General features: G+C 39.7%; 1 protein-coding gene across 1 annotated transcript in view; it reads right to left on the reverse strand.

Annotated features, from left to right (window-relative positions):
• FCHO2 (FCH and mu domain containing endocytic adaptor 2) overlaps positions 1-17,657 on the reverse strand; it is a 129,971-nt gene that overhangs the window by 58,526 nt on the left and 53,788 nt on the right. Inside the window, exon 8 of the mRNA XM_043887181.1 lies at positions 17,526-17,622. Coding sequence (XP_043743116.1) covers positions 17,526-17,622 — 97 coding nt within the window. The remainder of the gene's footprint in view (positions 1-17,525; positions 17,623-17,657) is intronic.

Here is a 17,657-nt window from a genome sequence, read left to right on the forward strand (position 1 = left end):
AAAATGGCCCAATTAAAATTTCAAGGACTTCAGATCCACTCTGTAAATCTGGAAGCTTAAAAATTCATTAAATGAAAGGGTAATGAGCTTAGTCTTAGAATCCTTTAAAGGCCTACACTAATAGTTTACAAAGAGATGAGAACTGAAAGATTAATAAAGATAAGGAATTTCAGTAGGATGTGCATCCGATAAACAGCCATCTTTTGCTGTTTAAGAATTATGAAGAATGAAAAATCTCTGCCTAAATCACCAGCAGCTTATTATGTATTATTAATTTTATCACTTACTAATAAAGCTTGAGAGACTATAACCACCCGTCTAAAAAAAAAGACAACCAGAAAGTTAATCCAAAATTTTCCTATTACAAGCACATCATTTGTGCCCAGTAATTATTTACAGAATCTCTAATACTCAAGCTATGGGTGTTTTCTAGGGAACAAAACAAGACAGCAATACCAAATTGCACTATTTACAATTTTAAAAAGCAGTGTCTAGAAAACCTTTTAAAACATCACCTGAGCAAATACAGTATATATTCTTTTAAGATCTTTGGATGTCTTCAAATATGTGAAAATAGTAAAGACATCTCTTATCCCTATTAACATCAATCCTTTCAAACAAAGTTCTACATTTTTTTCTCACATTTTTCCCCAGACGTATCTTGATTACTTTTCCCTTTATCTTTTTTAAACATCTTCTTAAAATCCATTCAAAACAGAAAAATATCCAATAAAAAGAAGGTATTCAAAATGACATTTCTGAAATGTCAGATGCCAAATCCTTTTAAATTATAAACTATATATTTAAAAAAATTAATTGACTCCCATCCACACATAATCTTTTCTATTAAAATAGAAATACTAACAGTGTCTGGAAAAATAAAACTAAATATATGCCCTTTAAAAAACCATTAAATCATGCATGAAAAAGATTTTCTCTTTCAAATGGCATACGCTCCACATGCTGCTTCACATGGCAAAGCTTTGCGTGCCTGGCTCAGTGCCAGTTGACAGCTCAGCTGGATATCAATGCACATTCTGACCCCCCTTGTAGCATGTCACTTCTGAACTGCTTCACAAGTAGAAAGTTTATTCAGCATCTCCCCCAAGTGCAGTCCACTGCCCATCATTCTGCTATTTAATCATAAGACAAGTTACTTTTTTTGACAGTACCAAAGCCAGAGTGAGAGTCAGAAAGAAAAGTTTGCTACAACTGGAATTTCAATTGTTTTAGGCTCAATTAATTCTGTTGTCAACATAAATAACTGCTCTTAGTACTTGGATTTTATGCTGGGCCACAAGGGCAATTTAGTTTGTATAAAAGCAAATAAGACCATTTTGGCTCTGCCTCCTGATGCTCTTTTACACATTATCTAAAAATGCCATCAAGAGTTCAATTAAATGCAGAAGAAATTAAAGGCAGACCTCAAAGAGGGCCAATGATCCAAAACAAAACAATTCTTATATATGATGCTTTAATCATCAGATAGGAATAAATTGCTGCTAGCAAGAGAAAAAGTCAATAACCTAAATAATTCATCCAAATCGAATCTGGAGCAAAACTTTTAAGAAATGTTACAGGAGGAAAGACTTTATTTAACACTAATCTTTAATCACTACATGTATTTTGTGGAATGAGGTAGAGTATTAAAAAATGTGAAATGTTTAATTAATAGTTTCCAATGTTGTGGAATCAATTCTAAATCTCAAGCCATCAACAAAATTAGCAATTCTGTCTAGTTATAAACTGGCCCCAAAACTCAAATAGGTTTGGGCTACCTAAATCAAGTATTTACTGCATATACTCAACTAAAACCACAGATCACCGGTTCTAATTAGAAGCCAAAGAAAAACATACAAACATGCCCAGACCTGAAAGTTTAACAAAAAGTGATGATAATGAGGGAGGGGTGAGGAAGAGAGGAGGGAGAGGTGGGGAGAGAGGAGGCAGAGAGAAAGAGACAAAGGGAAAAGAGGCGGGGAGGGTGCCTCGAAAACAATGGGAGTCAATGACATTTTCAGGCTTGCTCCTGGGCCTGTAGACTGCAACATAGCCACATTCCTACGTGTCTCGGATGCTGAACCAGGAAAGTTAACAGGAAAAAGAGGATCAAACTCTAGCTTGCGGTGGTATGCAAAGTGCATGGAGGTTCAGGTCCTGGTTTTGCCACTTGCTTGTTGGCTGGTTACCCTGGACTAGTTACTTATCTTTTTTAAACCTAGCTTTTATCATTTTTATGAACGATATGGAGGGGAGATAATACCTTTTGCCATATTTCCTTCCTCTTTCTCTATCTACACATATGGCAGGCTAGAAGGATGTGTGCTCATCTTCTCCTACGAGAACTCCAAAATTGCAAGCTGCTGCTGAACAACTGTTGACAGGAGAATGTTGGATCCCACCCCAAAAAGATACCCCATGTCCAAGGGCAAATGAGAAGCCACAGCACGATGGGAGGAGGAGCGAAAAGTGCATTTAGAATCAAACCCCATCGCCGCCAGAGACGCCTGGAGGGCTCAAACAAAACCTTGTGTGCACCAGGACCTAGAGACGGAGACAGACCTGCCTCTGAATGTCCGAGTGTCTCCTGAGGAGGCACGGGTCCGCAGTGGCCTGCCCTGGGGGCAGGGGCTCTGGGTGCAGCAGACCTGTGGCTGCTGCAGACCAGAATGCGGCATAAGCCCTCTTGGAGGAGCCCACCAATAGCCCCAACATAGAGCTGCTGAGCAGATGACCCACAAACCGCAGAACAATTATACCAGAGAAATTCTCACACTGCTTATACAGTACTAGGACGCACAACAGATTTCCCAACCTGAGGAGCTGGCAAAGGGACTTGGAACCCTCAGGGAAGTTGACTTTGGAGGCCAGTGGATTTGATTACAGAACTTACACAGGACTGGGGAAACGGACTCTTGCGGGGCACAAACAAAACCCTGTGCACACCAGGAACCAGGAGGAAGGAAAAGTGTCCCCACAAGAGACTGACCCAGACTTGCCTGGGAGTGTCCAGGAGTCTCTGGTGGAGGTGGGTCGACAGGGGTCTGCTGCAGGGTCAGGGGCACTGAACACAACAGTGGTGCACAAGTCCTTTCCAAGGAGGGCACCATTATCTTCATTAGCTACACCACATTTTGGCCTTAGCTCAAACAACAGGGAGGGAACACAGCCCCACCTGTCAACAGAAAACTAGATTAAAGATTTACTGAACATGGCCTCGCCTATCAGAACAAGACCCAGTTTCCCCCATAGTTAGTCTCTCCCACCAGGAACTTCCATAAGCCTCTTATCCTTAGCCACCAGAGGGCAGAGAGAATGAAAACCACAATCACAGAAAGCTAATCAAACCGATCACATGGACCACAGCCTTGTCTAACTCAATGCCGTATAGGGCCACCCAAGATGGACGGGTCACAGTGGAGAGTTCTGACAAAATGTGGTCCACTAGAAAAGGGAACAGGAAATAGCTTCAGTATTCTTGCCTTGAGAACCCCATGAAAAGGCAAAAAGATATGACACTGAAAGAGGAACTCCCCAGGCTGGTAGGTGCCCAATATACTACTGCAGATCAGTGGAGAAATAACTCCAGAAAGAATGAAGAGACAGAGCCAAAGCAAAAACAATGTCCAGTTGTGGATGTGACTGGTGATGGAAGCAACGTCTGATGCTGTAAAGGGCAATACTGCATAGGAACCTGGAATGTTAGGTCCATGAATCAAGGTAAATTGGAAGTGGTCAAACAGGAGATGGCAAGAGTGAACGTCAACATTTTAGGAATCAGCAAACTAAAATGGATTAGAATAGGCGAATTTAATTCAGATAACCATTATATCTACTACTACAGGCAACAATCCATTAGAAGAGATGGAGTGGCCCTCATCTCAACAAGAGTCCAAAATGCAGTACTTGGGTGCAATCTTAAAAATGACAGAATGATCTCTGTTCGTTTCTGAGACAAACCATTCAATATCACAATAATCCAAGTCTATGCTGCAACCACTAATGTTGAAGAAGAATGGTTCTATGAAGACCTACAAGACCTTCTAGAACTAACACCAAAAAAAAGTGGCCTTATCATAGGGGACTGGAATGCAAAAATAGGAAGTCAAGAGATACCTGGAGTAACAAGCAAATTTGGCCTTGGAGTACAAAATGAAGCAAGCACAGCAAAGGCTAACAGAGTTTTGCAAAGAGAACATACTGGTCATAGAAAACACCCTCTTCCAACAACACAGAGATGACTCTACACATGGACATTACCAGATGGTCAACACCCAAATCAAATTGATTCTATCCTTTGCAGCCAAAGATGGAGCTCTATAGGGTCGGTAAAACCAAGACTGGGAGGTGACTATGGCTCCACTCATGAACTTGTTATTGCAAAATTCAGACTTAAATTGAAGAAAGTAGGGAAAACCACTAGACTACTCAGGTATGACCTAAATCAAATCCCTTATGATTATACAGTGAAAGTGACAAATAGATTAAAGGTACTGGATTTGATAGTGCTGACGAACTATGGATGGAGATTTGTGACACTGTACAGGAGGCAGTGATCAAGACCATCCCCAAGAAAAAGAAATGCAAAAAGCCAAAATGGTTGTCTGAAGAGGCCTTACAAATAGCTGAGAAAAGAAGAGAAGCTAAAGGCAAAGGAGAAAAGGAAAGGTATACGATCTGAATGCAGAGTTCCAATGAATAGCAAGGAGAGATAAGAAAGCCTTCCTCAGTGATCAATGCAAAGAAATAGAGGAAAACAACAGAATAGTAAAGAGTAGAGATCTCTTCAAGAAAATCAAGAGACACCAAGGGAACATTTCATGCAAAGATGGGCTCAATAAAGGACAGAAATAGTATGGGCCTACAGAAGCAGAAGATATTAAGACGAGGTGGCAAAAATACACAGAACTATACAAAAAAGATCTTCATGACCCAGATAATCATGATGGTGTGATCACTCATCTAGAACCAGACATCCTGGAGTGCGAAATCAAGTGGGCCTTAGGTAGCATCACTACAAACAAAACTAGTGGAGGTGATGGAATTCCAGTTGAGCTATTTCAAATCCTGAAAGATGATGCTGTGAAAGTGCTGCACTCGATATGCCACCAAATTTGGAAAACTCAGCAGTGGTTACAGGGCTGGAAAAGGACACTTCTCATTCCAATCCCAAAGAAAGGCAATGACAAAGAATGCTCAAACTACCACACAATTGCACTCATCTCACATGCTAGCAAAGTAATGCTCAAAATTCTCCAAGCCAGGCTTCAACAGTACATGAACTATGAACTTCTAGATGATCAAGGTGGATTTAGAAAAGGCAGAGGAACCAGAGATCAAATTGCCAACATCTGCTGGATCATCGGAAAAGCAAGAGAGTTCCAAAACAACATCTACTTTTGCTTTATTGACACATGCCAAAGCCTTTGACCATGTGGATCACAACAAACTGTGGAAAATTCTTAGAGAGATGGGAAGAACAGACCACTTTACCTGCCTCCTTAGAAATCTGTATGCAGGTCAAGAAGCAACAGTTAGAACTGGACATGGAACAATGGACTGGTTCAAAATTGGGAAAGGAGTATGTCAAGGCTATATATTGTCACCCTGCTTATTTAACTTGTATGCAGAGTACATCATGAGAAATGCCAGGCTGGATGAAGCACAAGCTGGAATCAAGATTTCCGGGAGAAATATCAATAACCTCAGATACGCAGATGACACCACCCTTATGGCAGAAAGCGAAGAGGAACTAAAGAGCCTCTTGATGAAAGTGAAAGAGGAGAGTGAAAAGTTGGCTTAAAGTTCAACATTCAGAAAACCAAGATCATGGTATCCAGACCCATCATCCCATCACTTCATGGCGAATAGATGGGGAAACAATGGAAACAGTGAGACTTTATTTTCTTGGGCTCCAAAATCACCACAGATGGTGACTGCAACCATGAAATTAAAAGACGCTTGCTCCTTGGAAGTAAAGCTATGACCAACCAAGACAGATATTAAAAAGCAGAGACATGACATTACCGACAAAAGTCCGTTTAGTCAAAGCTGTGGTTTTTCCAGTGGTCATGTATGGATGTGACAGCTGGACTATCAAGAAAGCTGAGCGCCGAAGAATTGATGCTTTTGAACTTGTGGTGTTGGAGAAGACTCTAGAGAGTTCCTTGGATAGCAAGGAGATCAAACCAGTCAATCCTAACAGAAATCAACCCTGAATATTCATTGGAAGAACTGATGGTGAAGCTGAAACTCCAATACTTTGGGCACCTGATATGAAGAACTGACTCATAGGAAAGGAGGAGAAGAGGAGACAGAGGATGATCATTGGATGGCATCACCGCCTGGATGGACATGAGTTTCAGCAAGCTCCGGGAGTTGGTGATGGACAGGAAAACCTAGCATGCTGCAGTCCATGGGGTCACAGAGTTGGACACGACTGAGTGACTGAACTGAACTATTCTACACATACTCAGAGACACACTTTTTTTTTCACCCACTAAATCATTAGAAAATAAAGTTGCAACATCAACACTACTTCATTTCAGGAGTATTTCTTTTACTAAAGGTTTGTAGAGACAATTCGCTCAATCCAAGTCCTAGTTGCCTCTGACTCTCCTAATGCAATGCTTCCTGTATCAGAAGCACCAGGAGGGCTTGTTAAACCACAAATTGTTGAGGCCTATCTGCAGAGTGTCCTCTACAGAAGATCTAGGTTGGTGCTCAGGACTTTGCATTTTAAACAAATTCCCAGGTGATGCGGTTGGCCCTAGGATCACACTTTGAGAATGACAGTCCCAAGGACTCCCTGGGTCCACTGTCAGATACTCAGTAAGTCTAGACAGTGTTTCTCCCATTTTCCTGCACATGCACACTGCCCGCGTGCGTGCTCTGTCGTTTAGTCTTTTGGGACTCCACAGACTGTAGCCCACCAGGCTCCTCGGTCCACGTGCTTATCCTGGCAAGAATACTAGAGTGGGTTGCCATTTCCTTCTCCAGGGGATATGCCCAACCCAGGGACTGAGCTCACTTCCCCTGTGGCTTCTGCATGGGCAGGTGGATTCTTGACCACTGAACCAGAGTCACCAGGGGAGCACCACAAACTGCCCCCCGATCTTACTAAACTACAGTTTCTAATTCAGTAGGTCTGGGGTAGGGCTTGAGCCTCTGCATTTATGACAAGCATCCAGTGATGAAATGCTACAATTTCTTAACAATGGCTGCATGTTAGAATCAGACAAGTTTTAAAATATAGTAATACCAAGGACCCACCCTACACCAATGACATCAAAATTTCTGGGATAGTACAATGTCTGTACATTTTTTTAAGAGAGAAAGAAATAAAAAGGAAAAGGAAAATATGTTCAACAAATGATTCTCACAGGTAGCCAAGGCTTGAGAAGCAGTGATGAAGCTAATTTAGGAACGTTGGACTCAAATAAAAAGAACAGGTTTTAACCACAGAATTTCAGTCACTGTAAAACCTAAATTTTCACTGAGTTCTCCAACACAGCATCTTGGCACTGAAATATAATCTCCTCCTAGATCCAAAATCTGACACTACTTCCATTCCCCCGACTGAGTCATGTTTTCACTTTCTGGGATCCTAATAAAACCTTTAGGAATTAACACTCCACTTGCTGTAATCTCTCTTCTCTGGGAATTTCCCCTTGTTCACAAGCAGAACAGCAGCCACTAGCAAGACCTAGTGAGAAGTGACTGAACCAGAAAGATTGCCCCAACCCAAGATTACCTAGACCAGGTTCTTTCTGGTCAAGAAAAGGGACAAAAACCTGGGTTAATTCTGAGCTGTGGATGCAATTAAGGGACAAGCGAAAATATCTAGAATTTACTAAGAGATCACCTTACATAATGTACCTGGAGAAACAAAGAAAGCCATTCTGTAAAGAAAAAAAAAAAGCAGTAGAAGTGCAGAGATTGAGTAAAGGAAAAATAATACCTAGTATTTCTACTGATTTGTGTTTCCTTCTATAGCCTGGCTATATTCCTGATTTTGAATCCTTGTGGTACCTCAGGTTTCTTTTCCATAAACTTCCTTTTAAGGTCAAGTTGATTTAACTTCTTTTACATACTGCAAAAGGAACTAAAACCCTGTCTTTATTCTGATGCACATGTAAAAACTGTAATGAGCTTCCTTTAGCTTTGTTTTTCTTTTTTTACTTCTTTTTGATCAGTGTTTATACACTGAACAGGCTTCCCTGGTAGCTCAGACAGTAAAGAACCTCCCTGCAATGCAGGAGACTTGGGTTCAATCCCTGGGTTGGGAAGATCCCCTGGAAAAGGGAATGGCTACCCATTCCAGTATTCTTGCCTGAAGAACTCCATGGACAGAAGAGCGTGGCAGGCTACAGACAGTCCATGGGGTCACAAAGAGCTGGACACAACTGAGCAACTGAACACGTGCATACACTGAATATTTTTAATGGTTACTTCAAATCAATGAGCTAAGTTTTCCTTAAAGTCTGCTCAAAACAGTTTAATCTTTACTTCACAATTTAGGATTATTATTATGATGATCAGTTACTGCGCTGTGATACGACCACAGATGTAGTTGGTGCAGGGTATCAGATTAAATGATTTCTGAATCCAAGAACAGGAGAATCAACTTTTGAAAAAAAAAATTAGTATTGTTATAAGTTACACAATTCTAATGTATTGTCAAGCCTACTACTATCTACATAAAAAAGTACATTCTATAACAAAGTTAGGCAAAGATTTTCTATAAAAAGTCAATAAGTATTTTAGACATTGTGGGTCGTAAAGTCTGTCACAACTAGTGACCGTGGCTATTGTAGTGTGAAAGCAGACAAGACATGGGTCACAGCAGACAAGTGTGACTGGTTTCAAGAAACTTTCATGGACACCAACACCTGAATTTTATAATTTTATGTATCAAAAATACATGTTCTCCCCACCTCACATTCATTCTTTGTAGGCCTCAAAATAAGAGGCAAAGCTAACTCTGGCTCAGTAGAAAATCATTATCAGGGGGCACACGCATCCCACAGGGCGGACTTCACGCCTCTGTCCGAGGTAGGACACAATAGGGAGAGGCGCGCTCCTGCACAGAGCAGAGCTTTCTGTGTTATCTGCTCTGGAAGTTCTCCTCCTTCACTCTTCTATTTGTGCAAGTCTTATTATCCTCTTCACTAATCATCATCCATTCTTTTCTTTCTCTGATCATTCCCATTTGCTATCAATTAGAAAAATGAAGTAATGACAGCAAATCCAGTGTGGTTTGTGGGTCTTTGGTTTTATCAGCTAATTTTAATTTTGCTTTCTACAAAAGGGTTTCAATGCTTCTCCAAATTAAAAAAAAAAAAAAGTTTGTTGAAGAAGGTTCAATTTATAGGTTTGGCATTACTCCAAATCACTGATGAGCCAGGAAGGATGATCACTAGATTTTTTTTCAACTATATTTAAAATAATACTCTATTATCTGTACCCTATATTTAAAATAATATACCTAAAATTAGAAGCTGAAAAATTCTAAAAATCTAAACTAATCAATTTCACATTTAGGCGGTTTGACTACAAGAAACTCATTACAAGAATCTCAGTTTTCCTTTTTTCTTGGTGGCTGGTTTTATTTTATGTCTACCTTTCTGGGGCTTTTTCTATTTGTAACTTTAAATGCAGTATATAGAATCTGCTGCTGCTGCTGCTGCTACTAAGTCGCTTCAGTCGTGTCCAACTCTGTGTGACCCCATAGAGGGCAGCCCACCAGGCTCCTCTGTCCCTGGGATTCTCTGGGCAAGAATACTGGAGTGGGTTGCCATTTCCTTCTCCCTGGAAGTCCTCAAATGGAAGCCATAAACCTATATTATCATATAATGAAAATACAGGTAAGCTGTGCAACAAAATCTTTTATTTAAACATATTAGACACTGGTTTACCAACTTTTTATTTAAGTTATCTATCCTTCTGTTTCTTATACATGGAAACTTGCTAAGTTTTTATGAATTATAAACAGAACAGAGTGAAATTAGCAGAATGACTGTAAAACAAGAAATTTTTAAAATACAGATTTTAATCTTAATTTCAGCTGCAACTAAAACATATGAGAATGAGTAGAAATACTAGGATAGTGTCATTAGAACATAATAAGCCATTCAAAATTAGAAAACACCTGTTTATTCATGACTATTTCAGACCACAGTGCTTTGATATCCAAAGCATCCACTTAGAGTAACTCAAATTCCAGAAAAGCCAGGCAGTGCAATATTTAAAAAGCAATGACAAACACAGTATGGAGGGTCCTCAAAAAATTAAAAACAGAACTACTATATGATCTAGCAATTCCACTTCTCCATATATATCAGAAGAAAATTAAATCACTACCGAAAAAAAAACCTGCACTCCCATGTTCAGTTTATGTATGTGCTGAGTCGCTCAGTCGTGTCTGACTCTTTGCGACCCCAAGGACTGCAGCCCGCCAGGCTCCTCTGTCCATGGGGATTCTCCAGGCAAGAGTACTGGAGTCGGTTGCCATGCCCTCCTCCAAGGGATCTTCCCGACCCAGGGACTGAACCCAGGTCTTCTGCATTGCAGGCGGATTCTTTACCATCTGAGCTACCAGGGAAGCCCCATGTTCAGTGTGGCACTATTTATAAGAGCAAAGACATGGAAACAACCCAAGTCTCTACTGATAGATGAATGGATCAAGAAAATATATATATATATATCTACACACACAAAATAGTCAGCCATAAAAAGAAGAAAATCCTGTCTTTGTGACAACACAGATGGAACCTGAAGGCATTATGCTAAATTAATTATGTCAGAGAAAGACATATACTCTATGATCTCACTTACATGTGGAACCTAAAATAAAAAACTGAACTGACAGATACAGAGTGGGTGAGGGGGAAACCCACTGGGTAAAATGGGTAAAGGTGGTCAAAACATACAAACTTCCAGTTATAGGACAAAATAAGTCCACAGCATAAAGCACAACATGGTGACTTTAGTGAACAATATTATATTATGTATTTGAAAGCCGCTAAGAGACTACAGTCATCCCTTAGTATCTAAAGGCGACTGGTTCTAGGGTCCCTGCAGATACCAAATTCTGAAGATGCTCAAGTCCCTTGTATGGCATAATGCAGTCAGCCCTCCGTGTCCGTGGATATGGAATCCTCAGATAGAGAGGGCCAACTGCAGTCCTTAAAAGTTCTTATCACAAGAAAAACAATTTAACTATGTGTGGGAATAGATGTTAACTAAACTTACTCTGTCAATCATTTGCAATATATACATACATCATTATGTTGCATACCTTAAAGCTAATACAATGTTGTCAATTATAACTCATTAAAAAGTAATGACAAAAATGATACCACATATTATAAAATAATTTACTGTTGTATATGTATATTTAATCTTAATATATATGTTTGTTGTGATCCACAGTCAAAGGCTTTGGCATAGTCGATAAAGCAGAAGTAGATGTTTTTCTGAAACTCTCTTGCTTTTTCGATGATCCAACCAATCTTGGCAATTTGATCTCTGGTTCCTCTGCCTTTTCTAAATCCACCTTGAACACCTGAAGTTCACAGTTCATGTACTGTTGAAGCCTGGCTTAGAGAATTTCATGCATTACTTTGCTAGCGTGTGAGATGAGTGCAACTGCAGTAGTTTGAACATTCTTTGGCATTGCCTTTCTTTGGGACTGGAATTTAAAATGACCTTTTCCAGTCCTGTGACCACTGCTAAGTTTTCCAAATTTGCTGGTATATTGAGTGCAGCACTTTCACAGCATCATCTTTCAGGATTTGAAATAGCTCAACTGGAATTTCATCACCTCCACTAGTTTTGTTTGTAGTGATGCTTCCTAAGGCCCACTTGACTTCACATTCCAAGATGTCAGGCTCTAGGTGAGTGATCACACCATCGTGATTATCTGGGTTGTGAAGATCTTTTTTGTATAGTTCTTTTGTATATTCTTGCCATCTTTTCTTAATATATTCTGCTTCTGTTAGGTCCCTACCATTTCTGTCCTTTATTGAGCCCATCTTTGCCTGAAATGTTCCCTTGGTATCTCCAATTTTCTTGAAGAGATCTCTAGTCTTTCCCATTCTGTTGTTTTCCTCTATTTCTTTGCAGTGATCACTGAGGAGGGCTTTTTTTTTTATCTCTACTTGCTATTTTTTTGGAACTCTGCATTTAAATGGGTATATCTTTCCTTTTCTCCTTTCCTTTCATCCTAAAGGAAATCAGTTCTGAACATTCATTAGAAGGACTGATGTTGAAGCTGAAACTCCAATACTTTGGCCACCTGATGCGAAGAACTAACTCACTGGAAAAGACCCTGACGCTGGGAAAGATCGAAGGTGGGAGGAGATGGGTACGACAGAGGATGAGATGGTTGGATGGCATCACTGACTCAATGGACATGAGTTTGGGTAAACTCCCGGAGTTGGTGATGGACAGGGAGGCTTGGTGTGCTGCAGTCCATGGGGTAGCAAAGAGTTGGAGACGACCGAGCAACTGAAGTGAATTGAATATATGTGTATATTTATTAAATATACATTATTATTATATATGTATATTTATGTTATATATAAAATAGTCTCAATGAATAGTGAGAAAATTTAACGTTCTCAAAGTGTGATTTACACAGAAGAATTGGAGACGTAGAGTTAGAGGTTGTATCTTTCAACAGATAACTGACTAAAGAAAAAATACTCATTTTTCAGTGTAAGACAAATATGTTAACTTTCAGTTTATACAAAATTTCTAAAGAAGTGGGCCTCTTGCTTTCTTTTAAAATTGTGTCCCATAGGACTAAAACCAGTTTACAGAGGAACTCATCCACCAGAGGGGGCTCTTACAAAAGAGAAAAAAGTGTTAGCAGCAGTGTGCGTCTATGAGTATTTGTGTGTCTGTGTGTGTGTGAGACGTGTGTGTGTGTGTGTGTGAGAGAGAGAGAGAGTATGTGTGTGTGTGTGTGTGTGTGTGTGTGTGTGAGACAGAGAGCAAGAGAGAGAGACAGAGTGTTTGTGTGTGTGTTTTGACTCTGCAACCCCCTGGACTACAATCTGCCAGGCTCCTCTGTCCATGGGATTTCCCAGGCAAGAATACTGGGATGGGTTGCCATTTTCGACTCCAGGGAATCTTCCCGACCCAGGAATCAAACCCTCATTGCAGGCAGATTCTTTACTGCTGAGCTACCAGGGAAGCCCTAGTATATACAATTGAAGGAAGTGTATTTCTTACAAAACAAAATTCTTTAAATCCAGTAATTTCTTACAATCACATGTATTATTTTCTGAGAAATACAAAATTTCCATTACTGTAACGAGCTCCCTCTAGTGCCCATAGATAGAAGAAATATGTATGAAAGAGCTGTAACTTGTAGCCCACAGCAAGTCAACTAGAGAAGTAGTATTTAACCTTTCCATTCCACCCCCACTCACACCTTTTTCTCCCCCTAAGTTAGTTCTAGGATCATTTATCTTGAAAATCAGTCATGTATATACATGATAGGGCTTCCCTCGTGGCTTAGAGGGTAAAGTGTCCACCGGCAATGCGGGAGACCCGGGTTCAATCCCTGAGTTGGGATGGTCCCCTGGAGAAGGAAATGGCAACCCACTCCAGGATTCTTGCCTGGAAAATCCCAAGGATGGAGGAGCCTGGGAGGCTGCAGTCCATGGGTTTGCAAAGAGTCGGACATAACTGAGCAACTTTACTTTCACATATACACGATGTCAACAGTCATCCTAAAACTGTCACCTAATTCTGGGTTAAGTAATTCTAGGAAAGCCCATGTCATCACCAAATCTTGGCCTCCTGCTTACCAGTTAGTCACAGAAATTTTCTACATGTCTTTGTATATCTTGAGGCAAATACACTTAAATTTATAAACAAACAATAACCCATAGTACCTATCTATTAATAGAGTATGTATTAATTTGAGGAAAATAACACTAAGTACTCAATAAACGTTACATTATCTCAGGTAAACCTCACAACAACCCCATGAGGTAGGTACTATTATTATCCTCACTTTATAGATGAAGACTTTGAGGCTTACACACCTCACTAGTAGTAAAGTATAGATCACAAACTACAGGGTTAAGTACTGTGCTATACCACAAAGAAAGTAACTGAACTTAATGAGATAACTGTAGATTTACAGTTTTTTAAAAAAGGAAAGAAACACAACAAGAGTCCTTGTACACTTGGCCCAGTTTCCTGAAATAACATTTTGCAAGACTACAAAATAATGTCACAAAAAGGATACTGATAATGATACAATCTACCAACCTCACTCAGTTCTAAGGCATTTTCAGTCAGCCAATACTTTACTTTTATTCCATCAATATTTCTAAATGCTCTATATAAAAATTCTTTGTTTTTACCTCTCATAACTCATCTTCAGCTCAGTTCATTTCAGTTCAGTCACTCAGTCGTGTCCGACTCTTTGAGACCCCATGAACCACAGCAGGACAGGCTTCCCTGTCCATCACCAACTCCCGGAGCTTACTCAAACTCATGTCCATCCAGTCGGTGATACCATCCAATCTTTACAATAAATATTAGGGTTTCACACTACTCTATAGTTTTAAATCTCAGCATTCTCATTCTTTCTACATATGTAAACTTATGCAGTTCAATTCTCATTCCTCCAAAGCATGGGCCTTGAGGTCAAGGATTCTGAAATTTAATCCCAGTATTCTGCCATGTACTTAGTTTAGGCAAATAATTTAACCTCTCAATATTTCCATCATCTGTAAAATGGGAATAAAAGTACCTACTTCAAAGAGTTCCTGAAGATCAACCTTTGCCTACAAAGCAGTTGACACAGTACATGGTACAAATAAGTACTTACTAAACTTTAGCCATAATCATTTACTATTTCTTTACCAAGACTTTTCTAACAGCATTCCATCCATTCCAATATCTTCAACAACCATTCCAACCTCTTTAACATCCTAACCTTACCATACAGGTCCATCTGTTCATTCATTGAGCAAAAATGTACTGTTTACACATAAAGAAGATAAACAGATGAATCAAATACAGAACCTTTCTTCACAAAAGCACAATTACTAAAATCTAAGTTAGACAACAACGATGGTGCAAGTAACACATGACCTGGCTTCTTTAAGAGTTTATTCATTTGGCAAATGAGTGGGATATAGCATTTTTTAGAGCAGACAGAAGCATAACTAAGGTACCAAGGGCAAAAAGGGGGTATGAATAGGAAACAGCAAGCAGTTCACACTGGCTGCAATGGAGGATGTCAGAAAAGAAATAGCGGAAAGTAACACTAAAGATTGGGCAAGGGCAGATCCTGAAAGGCTTTGAATCTAAGCCCAGAATCTAAATTTCATTCTATCTATAAAGAAGAAATGCAGAGTTCACCATGAGAAACGCTAGGCTGGATGAAGCACAAGCTGGAATCAAGACTGCTGGAAGAAAATATCAGTAACCTCAGATATGCAGATTACACCATCCTTATGGCAGAAAGTGAAGAACTAAAGAGCCTCTTGATGAAAGTGAAAGAGGAGAGTGAAAAAGTTGGCTTAAGGCTCAACATTCAGAAAACTAAGATCATGGCATCTGGTCCCATCACTTCATGGCAAATAGATGGGGAAACAGTGGCAGACTTTATTTTTTTGGGCTCCAGAATCACTGCAGATGGTGACTGCAGCCATGAAATTAAAAGACGCTTTCTCCTTGGAAGGAAAATTATGACCAACCTAGACAGCATATTAAAAAGCAGAGACATTACTTTGCCAACAAAGGTCCATTTAGTGAAGGCTATGGTTTTTCCAGTAGTCATGTATGGATGTGAGAGTTGGACTATAAAGAAAGCTGAGCACTGAAGAATTGATGCTTTTGAACTGCGATGTTGAAGAAGACTCTTGAGAGTCCCCTGGACTGCAAGGAGATCCAACCAGTCCATCCTAAAGGAGATCAGTCCTGGGTGTTCATCGGAAGGACTGATGCTGGAGCTGAAACTCCAATACTTTGGCCACCTGATGCAAAGAACTGACTCACTTGAAAAGACCCTGATACTGGGAAAGATTGAAGGCGGGAGAAGGGGATGACAGAGGATGAGATGGTTGGATGGCATCACCGACTCAATGGACATGAGTTTGGGTGAACTCCGGGAGTTGGTGATGGACAGGGAGGCCTGGCGTGCTGCAGTCCATGGGGCCACAAAGAGACGGACACGACTGAGTGACTGAACTGAACTGATAATGAAAAGTCAGCGATTTATGAGTAATGCAGTTATTAAGTTCATAATTATATAGCCAAAGCATTAATATGCTATACAATGTAAAATAGATTAGATAAATCTTTACTGTGCCTATATTTAGAAACCTCCTGCTGCATTCAATGATGTAGGTAAGAAGGAAAGCCTGAAGGGAAAAATAGTAAAGAAATTGAATCAATACAATTTAAAACTTAATGAAATGTGGGAAAAAGGAAGTGAAGAGGATTTAGGTTTTAAACTTAGTATTGTGAACTACACTAAAGAAAAATGGCTCACAGACTTCTCAAATCACTTATTCATTTCCCTGAATTCTAAACTAGATTTTAACTTCTGTCCACTGAGGACTGAATACTTTTTACCTGTTGAGTGAAAACAATTATCTTGAAAGAATATGGAATAAATAGATTTTAAAAATCTAGAAGACTGTAAGTATAATAAATAGATTCAAGAAATCTATTAAATAGAAGACTGTAAGTATCCTGAGTAGGTAAGAGAATGCTGCTTATGATATCTGATATAAAATGTTTATTAAAAGTGAGATTAAGGAAACCTATAATCATCTCTTCGTAAAATAGGAAAAGAGGATTCCTAGACTCACTGGTATGTCCCCCGTGTCTAAAAAGTACCTAGAATCCTGTGAGCACTCGATAAAAACATTGAATACGTATGTGAATGAGGAAAGAAAATTTAAAAATTTACTAAATTTTAAGAAGGTTCTCCACTGTCTTCAATGCTCTGAGGGCTCAATATTCTCTCCCACTCTTTGTCTTATTATAAAATGGCCTTCTGTTGCTAACTATACTTATGAAAATATAAACTTTAATATATTCATTTAGTAAAAGTATGATAACCACTTTAGTAAGTGTTAGCTGCTCAATCGTGTCTAACTCTTCACGACCCCATGGATTGTAGCCTTCTTCTGTCCATGGAATCTCCAGGCAGGAATACTGGAGTGGGCTGCCAGTCCCTTCTCCAGGGGACCTTCCCGACCCAGGGATCGAGCCCACGTCTGCTGCACTGCAGGCAGACTCTTCACTGCGTGAGCCAGTAGGGAAGCCCGTGATGACCATCTTGGGTAGTACTAAACTATTAACGCTGAAGGTCAAAACAAACACCTAATGTTCCATCTGACACAAAGTAAATGATATCTGAGGTTTCACACAGATTTTTAGGTATCTCCCAAGCTCCATTTTGCAATTTTGGAATTTAAAGGCAAACACATTTGTTACTGAATGGGAAATACGAATATATCTCCTTTCACAGTCTGTCATCTTACCAGGTCTTTCCTTCCCAGTGCCTTTTGACTCAGCAAATTTTTGTATCAAGCTTTCAACTGTAGTATTGGCCATGTTATTTATAAATTCTTCATGGACCTATTAAAATGAAATAAAGGTAAGTTTTTTCATTT

Source organism: Cervus elaphus, chromosome 25, assembly GCF_910594005.1.
Source record: "Cervus elaphus chromosome 25, mCerEla1.1, whole genome shotgun sequence".
Lineage (NCBI taxonomy): Eukaryota > Metazoa > Chordata > Mammalia > Artiodactyla > Cervidae > Cervus > Cervus elaphus.